This window comes from Gossypium raimondii, chromosome 3 (assembly GCF_025698545.1).
Source record: "Gossypium raimondii isolate GPD5lz chromosome 3, ASM2569854v1, whole genome shotgun sequence".
Lineage (NCBI taxonomy): Eukaryota > Viridiplantae > Streptophyta > Magnoliopsida > Malvales > Malvaceae > Gossypium > Gossypium raimondii.
The window spans coordinates 56495055-56513479 of NC_068567.1; the positions used below are offsets into that span (position 1 = coordinate 56495055).

General features: G+C 33.5%; 1 protein-coding gene across 6 annotated transcripts; it reads right to left on the reverse strand.

Annotated features, from left to right (window-relative positions):
* Nucleotides 1-7861: 7861 nt before the first annotated feature.
* LOC105794863 (putative RNA polymerase II subunit B1 CTD phosphatase RPAP2 homolog) lies at nt 7862-12015 on the reverse strand. 6 transcript variants are annotated; one of them, XR_008194573.1, is made up of 8 exons: nt 11338-12015; nt 10457-11248; nt 10144-10349; nt 9789-10052; nt 9382-9540; nt 8659-8802; nt 8440-8570; nt 7862-8244 (listed from the first exon to the last, which is right to left on the reverse strand). XR_008194573.1 is itself a non-coding variant. In XM_012624232.2 (7 exons), exons 1-6 carry the CDS (start codon nt 11936-11938, stop codon nt 8698-8700), a joined length of 2127 nt encoding a protein of 708 aa, XP_012479686.1. In that variant the 5' UTR covers nt 11939-12015; the 3' UTR covers nt 7862-8244; nt 8659-8697. The 6 variants fall into 6 exon arrangements, 2 of the variants coding, with proteins under 2 accessions (XP_012479686.1, XP_052484528.1); XR_008194575.1 differs by having other exon boundaries at nt 8440-8594; XR_008194572.1 differs by having other exon boundaries at nt 8440-8802.
* Between the last annotated feature and the right edge of the window lie 6410 nt (nt 12016-18425).

Genomic DNA, 18425 nt, shown 5'->3' on the forward strand with positions numbered 1-18425 from the left:
TGTTTATTTATTATATGTTTGAATTAACATATTGTTTGAATAGGTGGAACCATAGGCTGAGTTATGTGGGACTACTTGAGTAGCTCGAAGATATCTAGTTGTTGTTAGATCAACGCTCGGAAGCCGAGGTTAGTTATTGAATTTTTCAAATCTATAATAAAATAAATTTTTGTATATAACAAAATTTATAATTGCGCACTTCAATTTGAATGGATGCCATATGTCGATCTGGATATCATAGAATGCATCCCGCCCTAATTTTTGGCCATTCAGAATATGTAGGATATAAAGGTGCCATTGATAGTTTACGCAACGATAGAGATGCACGAACCAGATTGAGTGATGCGGCAGTTCGATTGTAGGCAAAATATTCAGCTGGCACTGCAAGACATCGAAGCACTGCATTGCATGAATATGATGAGTTTCTGAGGTAATGGTCCTATCCCGGCATGCCATACAAAATGTATGTGTTTTGAGACGCATTATTGCATCCCTGACCGCTCAAATCTACTTATAAGCTTTCACAGTTTCACCCTCAAAACTCTAAACAAAAAACCCTAACCCTAAAAAACCTTTAAAAAATTTGTGGCCAAGGAGAGAGTGTGAAAGCATGCCTAGCTGGATGTGTTTTCACACTCTCCCTCAAAAATTGACTTATTTCCCTAAATTTTCAAAAAACAAAATGGTCTATTTGGCCAATTAAAAAAAATCAACATATTTGGACAATTTAGCCCACCTTAATTTAGCTAACGGAAAACCCTCATATAATTTTTTTTGTCGTGGGTGCTTTCCGAAAAAGTAAACCGTTGACTAAGAAATATGCTTTATTTCCATGAGCGGAGATGAAACTCCTAACTACATGGTTAAGGGGATGATGTAAGCAACCACCACACTATACCTCATAGTTAAACCCTCATATAAATTTCAATAATAATTGAATTATTCGATTAAATTGAAATAGTGGCCAATTAAAATCACATATTATTTTTTCAGCTATCAACTTGATTAAAATATTCTTCTTCTTAAAAGATTCGTATTTGTTAATATTGAATTTAGTAAAAGATAAAATTTTAAAAATATAAAGAGGATTAATTTTTTAATATCAAAATTCCCATCCACAAAAGTAAGCTAAATAGCATATTGGTATATATGATCTCTTTATTCAAAAATAAAGTTAATTCAATAAACGTGTTATTCAAAATATAAGATTATTTAACATATTATTTTATTTGATTCATTTGATTGAAAGATAAAATTTTGTTATTTGGTTGAGAAATGTTAAATTGACCTAAAATGCATTTTATTAAATCTTCCACTTAGATTTTTTTGTTGTTGTTTACTACACAAAGGTTGAAGCTTATGATATTTTAATTTATTGATAAATTAATGCATTTATCTACTTCTAAATTCACAATAAAAATAAATAAGAAAAGCAATAAGGACTTCTCTTCTAAATTTTGATCAATATGATATCTAAAAAAAGTAAATTGGGCAAAATGTAATAGAAAAATTAATATAATAGACTAGTATTAATTTTTCCCAACATATAATAATAAATGTAGTTGAAATGAAGCTTCAAGAATATGTTAAAGGTAAGAAGAATTTGATTTGTTAGTTATTATTATTTCATACGCATGGAGTAAAATTGTTAAAAATATCATATTGCAAGGGAACGTATTATTAATTAAGAAGTGATATTGAGATTATGCTCTATATTCTAAAATTTTGACGTTGTTGGGAATGTAAGATTACTAACTCAATGTTATGTTTGAAATACAAATGTGAGAATCATGTCGAAATTGTTGGTAATGCAAAATTAGAAATATTTTTCAAAATATTTTACATTGTAGAATATTTTCGATTGAGGAAAATCCTCTAACTATTGCAAAATATTTTTGTTAAAGAAAATCTTCTACTATTTTTGGAAACTGACACTACTATCTTACTATTTTGCCCATTCTGAAAACAATATAAATAGTAGGCTATTCTACTCATTTTTCACAACACAGAAAAACAAGAAAACTCAATTCTCTCTTTTCTCTTTCGTTCTTGCTCTCTAAAAATCCTAGTGTTTTACTAAATTACATTAGTGCGATATTCTGTCTAGGAGATTGGGTTTTAAGCGGGAATGTCTGTGACCCCTCCAATCTTTCCTAGGAATTGAACCTAGTGTGGTTTACCTGAGTTTCTTCCAATTTGTTTTTTGACTTTTACGAGAAAAGCAATCCTTTTGAGTTCCATCTTTCTTATTCAGGTGTACGAATTTGGAAGTACTCTATTAACATAGGGAGCGACGTCCATTTTTGGTTACACCAATGAGGGCGAAATCGCTTCTAAGACAATGGTTCTTCTACGGCACAGTGATTGCTTTATTTATTTACACTTAGTTTGGTTTCTTGTCAATGGTAACGATTTTGTTTGCAGTAGTATGTTTTCAACAATTTAGAAGTGATTTCTTTGCTACTATTTAAACATGAGAATCATTTTCGTTTCCCGCTATTAGAACCAATGATGGCTCCTACAGTCAGTTTAGAAGTCGAGCTTGGTAATGCGAGCTTGTGACCTGAGTGGGGGGCTTTAAGGTGCTAGAACGTGGGTTTGGATTTGTTGATTCAGATCTCGAGTGGTTTAACTCTGGCTTGCCCATACCAAGTTCAGAGTTGAACCTATGAGACTTGATTGTAAACTTTGGGTATTGTGAAGTCCTAAAGGGTCTTAGGGTTAGAATCTCAAAAGAGAAAAAAAATAAACAATGAGGGGGAAATTGGATTTATAAATATGTTGATGTGATATTGAGGCAATCAATTTGAAGGCGTCTGAGTAGTGCAAGAGTGTGCCTAAGTAGGTGTTGGTCAGTGGGCCATTGCGGTCAAGATGGGCTTGGAAGGCCTAGCTAGCATGAGTTTGAGTTGGTCGGAGGACCCTTGAATTTGAGTTGGTCGAAGGACCATGAGCAAATTACTGGATCATTGTGTTTGAGATAAGGCTTACGATGGCTTTATCCATGATGAGCTACTAATACATGAGATTTGTGGAGCTGGTCCAAGCATCACAGATTTTTAACCAAAGCAAATTGGAGGATTATCGAGTCCGAGAGCTTGAACAAGAGAACAAATGGGGGATGTCTTGTCCAGAAAACCTATAAGTTTGTGTAGAGAAAGAAGCGACGTGATAGAGTTTGCGTGAATGAGCATTAGAGTCCAAAATTGATATTGAGATTGACCTAGTTCGATGGTGTTGCATGTGTTGTGGTTGGCCATGATGGCCACATCTAATGGGGTAACTATGAAGGGACCGAGAGGGCCTAAGTTGAGGAAGACCAATGTGTCTAAATATCCCATGTTGAGAACTTGAGTGTTGGGGCTGCAAGGGGCCGTTGACATAAACCACATCTAGAGTGACGCATCTAGGGAGATGCTGTAAGAGTACGGTTGGTGCCACATCCTGATTTATTCATTTTTAAGCATTAAAGGCATGGTAATATTTAGTCGACAAAGGTTCATACCATTAAGGGTTCCTCAAGGTTGTAACTTGATTATATGTTGTGGCATTGAGTTCAAGTGTTCGGTGGTGGAATGGGTATAGATAAGACTATACCAATGATTGAGATGAGACCAAATTCAAGTCTATGTATGATGCACATTGAATGAATCATAACTTTAGGCTTTGAAGGCCCAAGATGGACTTGAGATTGAAATGCCAACTCGACACAACAAGGCTACTAAAAGGTGGCTTGATGTCGACGGGGGCATTGACATAGTAAGTAGGGGAAAGTGTGATGATTCACAAGTTACTATGCTATCAAGGTTAAACTTTCCCCAAATGGTTTTGAGTGAAATTAAAGTATAATAACTTAGAAGTTGGAATTTGTCGAATACCTTGTAATCCTAAAGAGATATTGTGATGCAAACTGGGTAACTGATGAAGTTAGCTCTGTAAGTGGGTATATCTTTATTTTGGATGAAACAACTTTTTCTTGGAAGTTTGCTAAATAGACGTGTATTGCTCACTCTACAATGGAATCAGAGTTTATAACTCTTGATTGCGTCAGGAAAAAGGCCAAGTGGCTCAAGAATTTACTTGTTTATTACGTGATTCACAAGCCGCCATTTGTGTTGCTCAAAATTAGGCTTACAATGGAAAGAAAATGCATATATGAATAATACATGAATGTGTGAGACACTTAATAAAGAATGGAGTACTCATCATGGAGTACGTAAAATCTGAGAGGAACTTAGCTGATCCACTAACCAAAAGGTTATGTAGGAAAATAGTTCTTGATTCGTCAAGGGGGATGGGTCTTAAGCCCACTAGTTGAGGAATTCATGGTGGATACCCAACTCAATCTTCTAAGTTCAATGTGGTCAAACGAAACCATGGAAAGGCTCATAGTGTACATCTTTACCTTTTCTATGGCACATAATGTATATGCATAAGGATAAACTCATTGCTCTTAATGAGTTCATAGTCTAGAGTTTTGATGGTCCTAGTGAAACAAACTTGATGAATTCTCCGACGTGTGAGATTAAGTTTCTTACTATTACTGAATTCATATCCCAGAGTTCGGGTGGTTTTATTGAGATGGACTTGATGAATTCACTGAAATTTAAAACCGAGAGGTTGAACTTATTAAATGCTCTTAATGATTTCATAGCCATTATCCAAGTAGTCTATACTGAGATAAACTTGATGAAATCACCTACGTAAGTGTGAAGTGTAATAACCCGTTTTTGAGTCTGATCAGAACAGTGGTTTCGGGACCACTTAACCGAGTAAAAATGTTTATTATATTATTTTAATAAGTTTTACAGCATGATAGAATTATAGTATAAAAATTTCATTAAGAAATTTTACCGTTTAAATACTTAATTTGATAAAAAGGACTTAATCGCGTAAATTGTAAAAGTAGCATGCTATAAGTTAAGAGTAATTATTTGCTGATAAGTTGAATGAGAGGTCCTTATCATGTTATTGGACCAATGATAGTGGTGCTGGTCATAAATGACCTTAAAACATGTGAATTATGCTTTTATTTCATTAACGTTAATTTGGTAAAATGGTTATTAACATTGATTTAAAGTAAAAACAAAACAGAAAGTGGCAGTCATTTTTCCTTCTGCACGATTTTAAAGTTTAGAAAGCTAAAGTCATGGCTTTTACATTCGGCCAAGCTTAGATTCTCAATTAGGGTATGGTTTTTATTTCGTTTTTAATAATTTTTACGTTTTTGAGATCGTTGTTTTGTATTCTAGCTAGCCCGTACCTCAATTTCTGAAAGTTTTGATGATTTTGAAATATGCCATTGTTGAATACTAGTATATTTTGAAGTATTATGCTAGATTATTGATGGGTATTGATATATATACAAGTTTTATAAAGTAAATTTTGACAAAAATGAGCTTTAGGGATTTAATAAAAATAGAAATATTATGTTAGAAATGTGAAATAAATGAAAATATGGGCTGATTAGAAGATATATATTATTCGCTAAGAATACTTATAAAGAAATTTCAGATATTTTGTGTATTTGTGAATTAGGAACTAAAGTGTCAAAATGTGAAAATATGAAGGCTATTTTGTAAAATGCCAAAATATATTTATATGGATTGAATTGATTGATTTGGTGAATAAATGAGTTAAATTTGAATTTATATAGATCAAGATAAACAAATACCGGAACTTGATCGGGGGAAACAAAAGTTAGACGGGTAGACGAAAGTATTCGAGCAAATACGAGGTAAGTTCGTATAGCTAGAATTGAATTATTAAATAACTGTAATTGTCAAAAAAAATGTATAATTAGTTTTTGGTATGAATTTTTGGGTTTGATCAAGCTATGTGATATGGCTTGAGTTGGAAATGTTTAGTTTAGAATGGAAACATTATGTGTTATGTTCATTTTGGGTGCACTTTAATAAATGGTATTTTGGTATAATTTAGTATATAAATGCATTGGTTGCAATTTGAAATTTGCAGGGAAGATTCAATAGTTATAAAGGGTTATATTCAAATTAAAAAAAAAATAATGAAGTCAATTAGTAAGAATTTATATGAATTTATGATTATATATGTTTGTTATTTATTTAAGAATTTTTTTTGTAAATTATCCAAGATATACGATAATGCCTTGTAACCCGATTTCGGCGACGGTTTAAGGTTATAGGGTGTTACATGAAGGATTAGTCACCTTCTATGAAAGATGTTGACCCATTTTGTTAGAGCACTTACTAACATCTTGAGGTATATTGGCTAAATTGTTGGTCTATCGCATAACTCAATTGGACCTGAGATTAGTTATGTGTCATTAGTTACCTTTATCTTAATAAGTTTAAGATTCGTTCACTTTTTAAAGAGAAGAATCACTCATGTCACTGCGTACTAGATCAAATCCACAAGATACTAGTGCTTAAGTGACTGATTTCACTATTGCTCTTCTCATGTTTTACCTTTTCTCATGTTTACAAAATTTTCCAATTCTTTTGCATTAGTGGGGGAATATTGGTAATAAAAAATCAGAAATATTTTTTTCAAAATATTTTCTGTTGTAGAATATTTTTTGGTTAAGAAAAATCCTCTGGCTATTGCAGAATATTTTCTGTTGAGGAAAATCTTCTACTATTTATGGAAACTGAAATTGCTATTTTACCATTTTACCTATTCTAAAAATAATAAAAATAATAGGCTATTCTATTCATTTTTCACAACACAGAAAAACAAGAAAACACAGTTTTCTCTTTTCTATTATGTTCTTGCTCTCTAAAAATTCTAGAGTTTTACTGAATTATATTAGTGCGATATTCTGTCTAGGAGGTTAGGTTTAAGTGGGATCGTTTATGACCCCTCCAATCTTTCCTGAGAATTAAACCTAATATGGTTTACCCAAGTTTCTTCCAGTTTATTTCTCGCCTTTTACGAGAAAGTAATCCTTTTGAGTTCCATCTTCCTCATTCAGGTGTACAAATTTGGAAGTACTGTGTTAACCTTAGGAGGCGACGTCTATTTCCGATTACACCGATCAGGGTGAAAGTGCTTCTAAGACAATGATTTTTTCACGACACAGTGAATACTTTATTTATTTACGCTTAGTTTGACTTCCTATCAGTGCTAACGATTTTATTTGCAATTTCCAATAGAAATCTCACATTATCACAAAAAAATATTACATTCCTTGAACTAAATGCATATTTAGTGTATAAGTTTTTATGTAAAAACTAAAAGAAGAGAAATAAGTATTTATAAGGTAATATTCATAAATCTCGAGATACCTTTAAATTAAATTAGATTTGTTAAGCCCACTGTTAATAAAACGTCTGAATCAATATCTTTAACATGACTTTGACAAGCAAGACCTTACCTATAGGTATCAAGATCTAAATGTACTTCTTCATACATCGAGGTGCACTTATGGAAATAAAAATTCACATAGCCTTTGAAAAATTATAAATTTTGTAATAATTTAACTCTAATTTATATCATATGTAAATTTATATTGTAAACGTAAAATAAAACGAGAAATTTATTTACATTTTAAAACTTAATGAAAGGATATCAGAATTTTAAAGATCATGTGAAAATATATTAAATATATAGAAAAAAAGAGTTCATTTTGGAAAATTTCAGCAATTTATATAATAAAAATGTAGAATTTGATAGAGGGACACCAAAATTAGTAATTAAACAAAACTTTAAAATGTATAGAATACCTAATCCCAAAGAAAAGAGATTTCGTAACTTTGTGATGTTAATATATTTTTTTCTTTCCAAAATTTGATATAAAATCAAGATTTTAGCAAATAGGGATCCTAAAAATGAAAATATAAGACTCCATTCACAGTACCGTTTGGTCAATATAAATGAAATATAAGAAAATAATAAATGATATTTCAAACCTTATTCTCAAATTACAATTATTTGACATTGATGTTTCTGAAAATATGAAAAAATACTTCAAACATTTAAGTCCAAAATAGTTTATTTCAGCAAAAGTAAAGTCATAATATCACCCAAGGCCGTCCATTTATCTCCAAAAACCATGGGTAATTTGATACATCTAAACTATACGCAACATCCTCACCAAACATATATAAACTGCGGTTTTAACTGTATCTGCGTTTGCAATTCAGTTTTTGTTTTTGAACAAGAAATACCTTTCACTTTACACGCATCGAGATTCGATTAAATTTGAACAATCAACAACGCAGCCGAATTTGCTAGCACATATAGTTCCTTCACTCCAAGCAAAACCTAGAAAAATAAGTTATAATAATTAATATCAAATAACTAAATCATCTAAATATATTTTAAAAACTCATAACCAAACCCATTAAAATTAAAATAAAATACTATATAATTCAGTCCTTAAACAAGCAAGCATTATGTATTATTCCACTCCACATTGGCAAATGAAACTGATTACTGTTTTGGGATGTACATGTGCACCTTTGACATGATTCCATTGGCGATCATCAGATTTTGCAACTTCTCAGTAGATACTAATCATAAGGAAACAGAATTTCCACAATGACTACAAATCACACCACCGCTTCAGTATCATTTGAGAATATAAATTCCTGTGCCCAAAAATTGGGTGTTTGCTGAAATAATTTCAGATAACTACCAGGAAAAGAAAATAATGACTATGTCTGTTATCCAAAATACCATCAGCAAGAATTGAGGAGGAATGACTTTGACCCTACGTCAAGCTCCACTCTGTGCAGAGAAGTGAGGTGCTCGGCCAAGTGGTATTATTAGATCCTTCATAACCTCATATTCTTCCATACTTATCTGGGCACCATCCAGCACCTATGCAACCAGCAAAGATAGCCGAGTGAGAATCACAAAAATGAAGCTTTTACCACCAAATTTATGGAATTAAATCTAAAAACTGTATCTAGCTAGGGAAAAGAACCAATCAACTCATTTTTTATGCTTTACAAAGTATTGACTCGGTGATCTCTTGAACATGTTCAGCAACAGCAGTTAGTTAAATCTATTGAACAAAGCATCGAAGGAGACACAATATAAGAGACGACCATTTTCCAGCAATATATATATAAAGTAAAAAAAGGGAAGTCACAAATATTTCTAGTTGATAAATTCGCAAGCAATTAGCAAAGTGAACCATGCCAGATACAAATGCAAAACAACTGGCTGAAGATGCTAAACAGCCCAAAAACAGATTACCACAGTAAACAAAGATTATAAATCAAAAGAAGGATTCCATCTTTTTAAGTCTATTGGTAATTGGAATCTGCTTCTCATGTGTCGCCACATAGCACAAAATTAAGCTTTAGCAAACAGAAGACTGAATTTTTCAAGAATTACACATAATTTTACACCGAAAAATATCAATAGGCTGCATTTACAATCCCAACACCTCACCTTGTGAAGAAGCATCCTCCCATTAGTCATGTGTGGAGTGAGGGCTGGTATTCTACAAACTGAAAGGGCGTCAATTAATAGAAGAACAATTACTTGCCACTGTTTCATTCTGAATGCTGGAAGTGCTTCCACAAAAGACATTGTATCTAGCAGGCGGCCCTGTATAGAAGTACATTTAAAGAACATTCACAAGCAAACTCAAGACTATGAGAATGCAAAGAATCTTTTGGTAACAAGAGCTTTTATGAATAAGCATAAGCAATAAGTTATAGCCAGAAAATTGGTTTTACAACTACAATGAAACTCGGAAATAAAACAGTTCAGCATCCTCAAGGTCCTAAACAGAATTATCATAAAACTTCTCAATATGATTAACCAGTTCACAATTATTGGTTCAGAATTAGTACCATTCCCTGCTCCAAAGTAGATATCGGTATAGGCAGTCTGAGAGCAGTAACAATAGCAGGAAAAGCACGAGAAATACAACCAGCAAGAGTTTCTTTAATTTCAGAAGAACGACCATCTCGTAAGACAATCTTCTGCGGATACTCCCTCCCATTAACTGAGAGGTACTCTTCATGGAAAGTTTCATCTCTCCCATATATATAAGCCAAAGAAGATGATGTTATCCATTCAAAAAGCGCATTCCACATTGTTGCAAAAGTTGACAGCTGATGGACATAAAAAAGAAAAGGAGAAGCAATCAACAAAAGTAGAAAATGCAGAAATCATATGGCACTCTTGTCCATCTATAAGACTTACAGTTAAACTGAAACCCTCAGGGGGAGCATCAAACCATGAGTCCTCTGGGTCAAAAAAATCAGAGCGTGGAATCCCAGGTTTTGTTGGCCACTTTACAGGGCCTTCTTCTGGTTCAGGTTCTGCTTCAAGTGTATCAATATTCTCCACTTTCTCCTCCTTGTCCGCCTCAAGTGGATGTGCCAATATGATCAGCCCAGCTTCAGAAACTGTACATAAAATAGGGTCATGAACAAACTTAGGCTTCTGCATACATCATTACAACTTTGAATCCACATATAATTCAATGAATGAGCACACACACAAAAAAACATACCAGCATCATTGACATCAGAATCTCCAGATGCCACAGCTGCTGCTGCCTCGCTCAAAGCCATAGCACAAGCTTCTGCGGATGCAAATCGTAACATATTATCATCATCATCACCATCTTCTGCTCTGCCAAGATTTTCAGAATCTCCTTTCTGTGCATCCATTTCTTTAACTTCACAAAGACTCCCTTTCCGAGCACCATCAACATTTTTTTTATCAGCCCAAGTAACTGAGCGATTAAGTTTCTTTGCTCCAGCAGACTTAAGAGAGGATTTAAGCACAACCCCACTTGATGCCACGGCCTTGTCAGAATGGGTTTCCTTCTCTGCTTCAGCATTAATTGTATCCAAACCACTCTGATCGACACATTTAGTTGAAGGCATTTCTACAATGCCAGAATCCTCTTTCGTCAAAGCAGAGGAGGATTCTGATCTCATACATTTTTCTTCGAAGTCTTTACAAACTCCTTGCCCTTCTGTTTTTTTCAATTTCGAACCAGAAGAACCCTGTCTTGACCCCGGGGGTGTCTTGGAAACAGTATATTCATCATTCATGATTATTTCACTAGTAAAGTCCATCTCATTAATCACATCTTTCATACTACTCGGCTTCGTTCTTTGACTCTGTCTAAGACTACCGGGATTCTTAGAAGTGGTATATTCATTGTTCATAATTACGGCACTAGTAAAATCTAAATATTCATTGTTCATAATTACGGCACTAGTAAAATCTATCTCATTATTGACAAAATAATCTCCTTTGATATCACCCAGCTTGGAACTGCTAGAATCAAACACTGCAAATAAAAAAAAAAAAGCATTGGTTAAACTAAACAAAACCAAGTTTCTCTCCAAATAAAACTTGAATAATTGGGGGAAATCTAACCTCCATTTTTGCTGTTCTTAGAAGATGAAGGCTTAGAAACCAATTCTCTTTGTGGAACATAGCCTTCAATGGCATTGGAAGGACCCACCGAAGAAACTTCCCCAGCTTTTATTTCCTCATTTTCTTTAATCTTCAAATTCGAAAACCCTAAATCCCCATTCTTCCCCAAATCCTCATCGTTCAAATCCACGTCATCAAACAAACTCAAAATCGCATTAAGTTTCGCATGATTCAAAACGGAACACCTCTCTTCTTGTAAACTCCCAGCGAAAGCTCGGCTATTAATCAGGCAATCGGCGGAGCAAAAGCGGCTGGTTTCTTGTAAATCGTAAACTCGGTGCTCTTTCAAAGAGATTCGATAACGGCCTCTTCGACGGGGTTCGGAAGGTAAAGGGTTTTGGCAGAGAGGGTAACCGCAAGTGTTGGAAATCGACCTCTCGGTTACGACATCCTCATAGTCGCTTCGAGAAATTAAGGAACCAGAGGAGATTAGTTGTTTCTCGTCTCGTATTCCGTCAAGGAGATGGAGTTGAATCTTGTGTACTGCTTCTGAAACTGAGATTGACTGATCTTTCGCCATTGATGATGAACCTTTATTCATTTTTGGAAAATTTTAATTTCTTTTCTCTTGCAAAGTTCTCACTTCTCGCCTCACCAGCAACTATATTTGGAGCGAGGTTCTAGAGCTGCAGTCGGTTTTCGCTTTTCGATTTAAAATAAATAAATAAATTACATAAATGGTAGCTTGACTATTAGAAAATTTCTTGTTAGCTCACTCAATTTTAAAAACATACAAAATGGTCACTCAACTTGTAGGTTTTTTTAATCCAAAACCGTTAAAATACTAATAGTAATGACATGAATTTTTTAACGATTAAAATTTTCCAAATAATTTCCATGTTATTTTATAATTGAAGTTAAAAAAACTATTTTTAAACCCAAGACATCCCGTTTTCAGTCATCTTCAGCCTCACATCCCCGTCATTATTTGGCAATCTGAAGTTGAGGAGTTAAACTTTCGAAGGGATGATGATGATGATGGTGATGAAGCAGAGGCAAAAAGTAAAAATGGCTGTAGATGTGGGGGAATTGGTGTTGAAGAGTTGGTGAAAGAGCTTAAAGCAATAAAGACATCACTCCTTTTCCAGATTAAAAATGGCTTCACTAACCCTTTTAAATCAGTTGGAAGTCGACTTGTTACACTGCTCAAAGGTCGAGCCAAACCTACACAACAACATTATAATCACCTTGTTACTGCTTCAGGTTCACCTTCCTCTCTTCAACTTTTTGAGTTCCTACATTTGGGATCCAGCGGTGAAGGACATTGACTTAGCCTTTCAAAGTTTTACCAATAATAGTTTTTGTTTATGGGTAAGTACACCGGAAGTCACTTAAGATTAAAATAACATTTCAATCACTAAACTTTGAAAAGTATTGAAATGTTACAACTCAATCACTCAACTTTGACTAAAATAACAAAACAGTCACTAACATGCATTTTCTGTTACAAACGTAATGGAGAGCTAAGGTGGCCCATTAACTAGCCACATTGGACGTTAACTAGCTACGGTAGATTTAAAACCCTAGCTGTTAGAAGAAGAAGCAGAAGAGAAGAAAAAGAATAATAAGAGAAGAAATGGATATACCCATTTCGATTTCGGTTTGCTACTCTGGAAACCCAGCTTGTAACACCCTCAACTCCACCTAGGAGTTTCGGTTAAGTCAAAGGTGTTACATTTGATCATCGAAGTGATCCTGTAAAGCTATTCTTTTGTTGGTGTTAATTTGTATGGAAATCGCTTTTTTTTTTAGGAAAAACATTCATTCATTAAATCGGGTTTACTTAGTAATTCAATTGCAATAATATTGATGTGAAGATTTGAAATCGAATTTAGGTTTTTAAGAAAAGATTTATCAAAACTTTGAGTCTCTTGAGAAACATCGGAAAAACATTTAATAAAAATATTAGTTTTCTAAACCAAATAGCATGCAATTATCAGAGTATTAATAAGTATCATGTTTTAATCATAAATAAGCTAAACAATCTCAAACCTAAGATATAAATGTAAGAAACAATTAATAATTACAACCCAAAAATAAACGAATAAGGGAACTTTAATGGGAATAATAATAAGTAAAAATGAGATGCTAGTTCGAGGTTTCTCCAATACCATTCCGTGTCCTAGTTTTCAACTTTACCTAAAAGGTAAGAAAAAAGGGGGAGTGAGCTTATAACAACTCAATGTGAGTCTAATTTATAAATCATCATAAATAATCGTGCAAACAATAAAGTATTGGACATAGCAATTTAAGCATGACACAAGAATCGTTTGGTAAATCCATGCTAGTACAGATTATAGTCATGATGCAATGCAATTATAATTTTAAATTTCCCACCTCTCCATCCTATTCGCCCTTGAGCATTACTCGACACTCCAAAACACATATAAATAACTAACCATCCTGAATTTCCTGGTGAAGATGATCGTTCGCTTGTTATCTGTAACGATGACTTTTACTATAATAACTTACCATTTCGATTGTCCGGTGTTGATGACTTTTTAAAATATCATCCTGGTTTATTCGGTCTTGATGACATTGCCGCCTACTTTGTGCAATACTGACTTTCGATGTGGACTTAATTTTCCACTTTCTCCTGTGGAACTCATCTGTCCTCCATACCCAATTTCATGTACTTTATCATATTATGCTAATTATCATCAATCGACGCTACATTCAATATTTCATACAATTATTTAATGACATGTATTCATGCATTCATTCACACCAATTTCAAATATATAGTTAATTTATGCGCACTAAAAACAGTTTCACATATACAATATATTCATGTGAATTTAATAGGCCTAGTTCGACTAACACATACATTCAGGTTCACAAGTAGGGTTCGCACCTACAAGGTCCGCACATATGAGTTCGCACCTAGGGGTTCACACATATGGTTTGCATATACACATATAGGGTTTACATATACACAAGTATGTGGTTCGCATAATAAACATGTAAGGTTCGCATAATGGAACAGTTCGGGTTCGCATACTACAATATGAAGGTTTTGCATGTACACATATATAGGGTTTGCATAATAACATGTATAAGGTTTGCATATACACATGTATATATAGAGAGTTTGCATAGATAAACATGCAGGGTTCGCATATACACATATATAGGTTTCGCATCATAAACATTTTTGGTTTGCATATATAAACATGTACGGTTCGCATATATAAGCACATATGTTTGCATATTTAACAGTTAGGGTTTGCATGTATATTCCTTCTAGGGTTCGCATAAATATATCAATGGATCACATACTGAACCTTATAAGGTTCTGCATATGGGTTCGCATATGGGGTTCGCTTATGAGGGTTTGCCTATACAGATTACTTTCATTCTAAAACTTCAGTTAGTCATACACAATGATTTAAGTTTAGATCCCACACCAGTTTTGAAAACCCAAAAACCTTATTTGGAAGAGGATATCGACGATCTACCGCGAGGAGAGGGATGATTTTGAAAATCTTTAAAATCCTCGATTGAAAATTGGTTTGGCAATGGAAGAGAAAAGGAAGAGTTTTGTGAGTTTTTTTCTCTTAAAAAATTCTAATTAAAAATTCTAGGGTTTGAAAAGATGAGTTATTTATAAAAATTTCTTTCCCTAATTGAAATAGGCTTAGGAATTATTTTAAAATTAGGGTTGATTTAAATTAAAGACTACATTAAAAATAGTTTTTTTTGACTGGGCTAGTGTGAAAATTCGGTACTTTTGAGGGGTAAAAATGAGAAAATAAAATATTTTGATTGAAAAGTGCACAAAGGGTTTTAAACTTAAGACCTATGGGTAAGGTAAGACTTTACCACTAAACCAACAGGCTCATTTTTATCAATTTTCTTATCAAAATTATTTTTAAGGCCTTTTAAATTCGCTTACCCTATGTTTTAAAAAAATAAAAATCTAAATTTAATTCCTATTTCTTCTAGGCCTAATTTTGGGATGTGACACACATCATACAAAGGACGGAACTCAACTCATAGATCGTAATTGGAGCAAGAAGCTTCCTCAAAGATTTGTTGACCAGTTTTTTTATAGTTCCAATTGGTGTTGTCGAAATCCAATGTCGTCAAAGTTGAGGATTTAGCTGGGACAAGAAACGAATCATCCAACATCGTTATCGTCGTCCTAACATCGCCAAAAGGATCAAAAGTAAAGGGAGAGTTAAGTTTAGAAAGCGTGCACAAGCCAAGTCGACAGATCAAAAGGATTACAATAAACAATTTCAGAAACAAGGTGAGAAATCCCATCATTTTGAACATTACACATAACCCCTTCCAATTGCTCAAGCTTTTAAGCCACTTTAGCCATGTCTGAAGTTTTGACCTTGTAACCCAAAACCGCCAAAAGCTCATCCATCCCATAGTCTTGTTGGGCGGCTTCTTTCTCTCAAGCCTTGGCCTTTTTGGTTGAAGGACCGCCGCAGAGAGCAGAGAGGTCTGGGTTGGGTTAGAGATAATTGTGGTCTTTTTTCATGGTTTCGATAAATTAATCCTCCTCATTTCTTAATTTTGTAAAATTTGGGGTTGATGGGAGGTATCTATGGATTTGTATGGCAATGCTCAAAAACCAAAGAAAAAAGATGAATGAGTGCAGAATCTGAGCATTGGGGATTGAGGGGTTTTGCTTGGTTTTTCACTATGCCTCCTCCTTTCTCCATTTCTTCTCTTCTCCTTCTTAAATCTAATATGAACATGTCCAATATGGCTAGTTAACAGGCCACGTCAATTGTCCCATTAAAACCATAATAGAAAATTGGCTCGGGTGACTGATTTGTCACTTTTCGATAACTTTGGTGAATGCCTTGTTATTTTTTAAAGTTTAGAGACTGAGTTGAAAGTTTAGTGACTGTTTTGTTATTTTATAAAAGTTTTAGTGACTGTTGATGTAGTTTACCTTTTGTTTATCCCGTTAAAATGTATGGAAATAATAATATTTAAGATCCCATCTATTATAATCAATCGGTAAATCAGATTCTACTATTTTTTGCTTTGGATTTCAACTCAAAGTAATAAAGATGGTTTCCATTTGGTTTTTCTAATCCAATAATACATTTTTTATTCCAAAATATATGTGTGTATATATCACAACATTAACCACCAACGTTTGAAACCAAAGGCATACGTTAAGATAACTTCGAACCTATTTTCAACTTACCACTTATGCTTACTAAATTTGGAGCAAGTGGAATTATAATATTGTGACACATGAAAACAATGACATTATAATGGCACCATCGCATGAAAATTTTAAAGTATATAAAAGACCTTTTAAAAAATAATAATTTACTTTTCAAAATTGTTTTATTTTTTTTGTAAATTGTGCGAGACTACCTTGCAAATATACGAGCTTAATAAAATGATACAACCTTGTGAGGCAACCTGTATGATATGCAACATTAGGATTGAGGATGTTGATCACGTATCATTAGATTGATCATTAGCTAAAGCAACTTCGTTTGGTGGTGATCTGGGATTGAACATAAATTATATTAAAAGTAGAAGTATGAAACACTTTATTCTTTATTTGTAACGATGAGAACTCAAAAATGCAACGAGCTGCCAAAATTGTTGCTATCTTATAAATATTTAGTTGTAAAGAAATAAGGTCCATTTTGAAGATAGGTTGGTTGACCCAAATTAGACACTTTATAGTGCAAAGAATATGATCTTTTTATGGGTTAACAACTTCACCAAAGATCAAAAAAGAAGTTTGTCATATTTACCTCAAAGTTGTGGTCTATAGCTTAGTTACCGTGGTTGGAGAAAAGGAATGGTAAGATTTGACGTTGCTTTTCTCTTGGTCGATTGGCATGGGTAGATGTACTACGCAATATTGCAATACATCATAGGTTATGGATATAATCAACTCTAAACATTATATCCTCAAGGAAGCCTTATGTTCATGTTAATTTATGCATGGGACAAGATAGAAAACTTCTAGAGTTGGTGCAGAAAGAAACAAAATATTGGTATTGGAGATACAAGCCATATATGAGGAGGTTATATGTAGTTCAAGCATTATAAAATAAAATAAATGTATGGGCCTGAGGCCAAATGAGAAAATATCATTAGTAGTCCCTCACAAAGTGTTAATATTTCATTTTAAGTCATTTAATCATAAAAGTAACAAAAATTTTGTAATTTTTACCTCTACTAAAAATTAATTACATAATCTAAGTACTTTTAAAATAAATTTTTAGCTTTGACCCCCACAAAATTTTAGAATTTTATCTCAACTCCATTAAATAAAATTTCTCACTTCAACCCTAAATGTGCACCTTAACTATAGTGTTAACTGCGAACTCTAATCCTACTAGAGCTCCAGTGAAAATCACCATAAAAATTCATTGAATAGTGAATACTAATAGCGAATGGTGATGTAAAGAAAATTTAGTGAACAGAGTATGCTTTTTTTGGGGGGGGCAATTGGAACATTCATTCATTATCATAAAAACATAATTGTAGCAATGGTAACAATTCCCTAAGAGGTTGAATAAACCAACTACACAGGAAAAAGAAACGTACACATTTTGTTTTTTGTGCTACCTAATCGGCAGCGCGGTTACAAAAAGTACGATGGATTTTAGAAACCAAACAATGGCTGTGTTTGAAACCAAACACTAATTGGATATAAAACAACAATGACTGCATTTTGAAACCAAACACTAATTTGATTTTAGAATAATTACTTTGCTTTTGAAAATGTATCATAGTTGTGGGGATAGCTTAGTTGGGAAAGCGTCAGATTGAAGATTTAAAGGTTGCGTGTTTAACCCACACTCACGATAAAGGTTTTAAAATTTTTGTACTACTTCATTCTAGGCTCTCTGTTGATAGGCTTTTTGTGTTGTTTCATTCTAGGTTCTCTTTTGATGGGTTTTCCAGACGGTACCACCAAAATTGATCAAAGCATACATGACTACCCTCTATCGTTCACCGCAATTCTTTCAATCTCTCTTTTCTCTCCAACTTCAATAATTTTTTTGGGGATAATGGCATATTTGGCACCT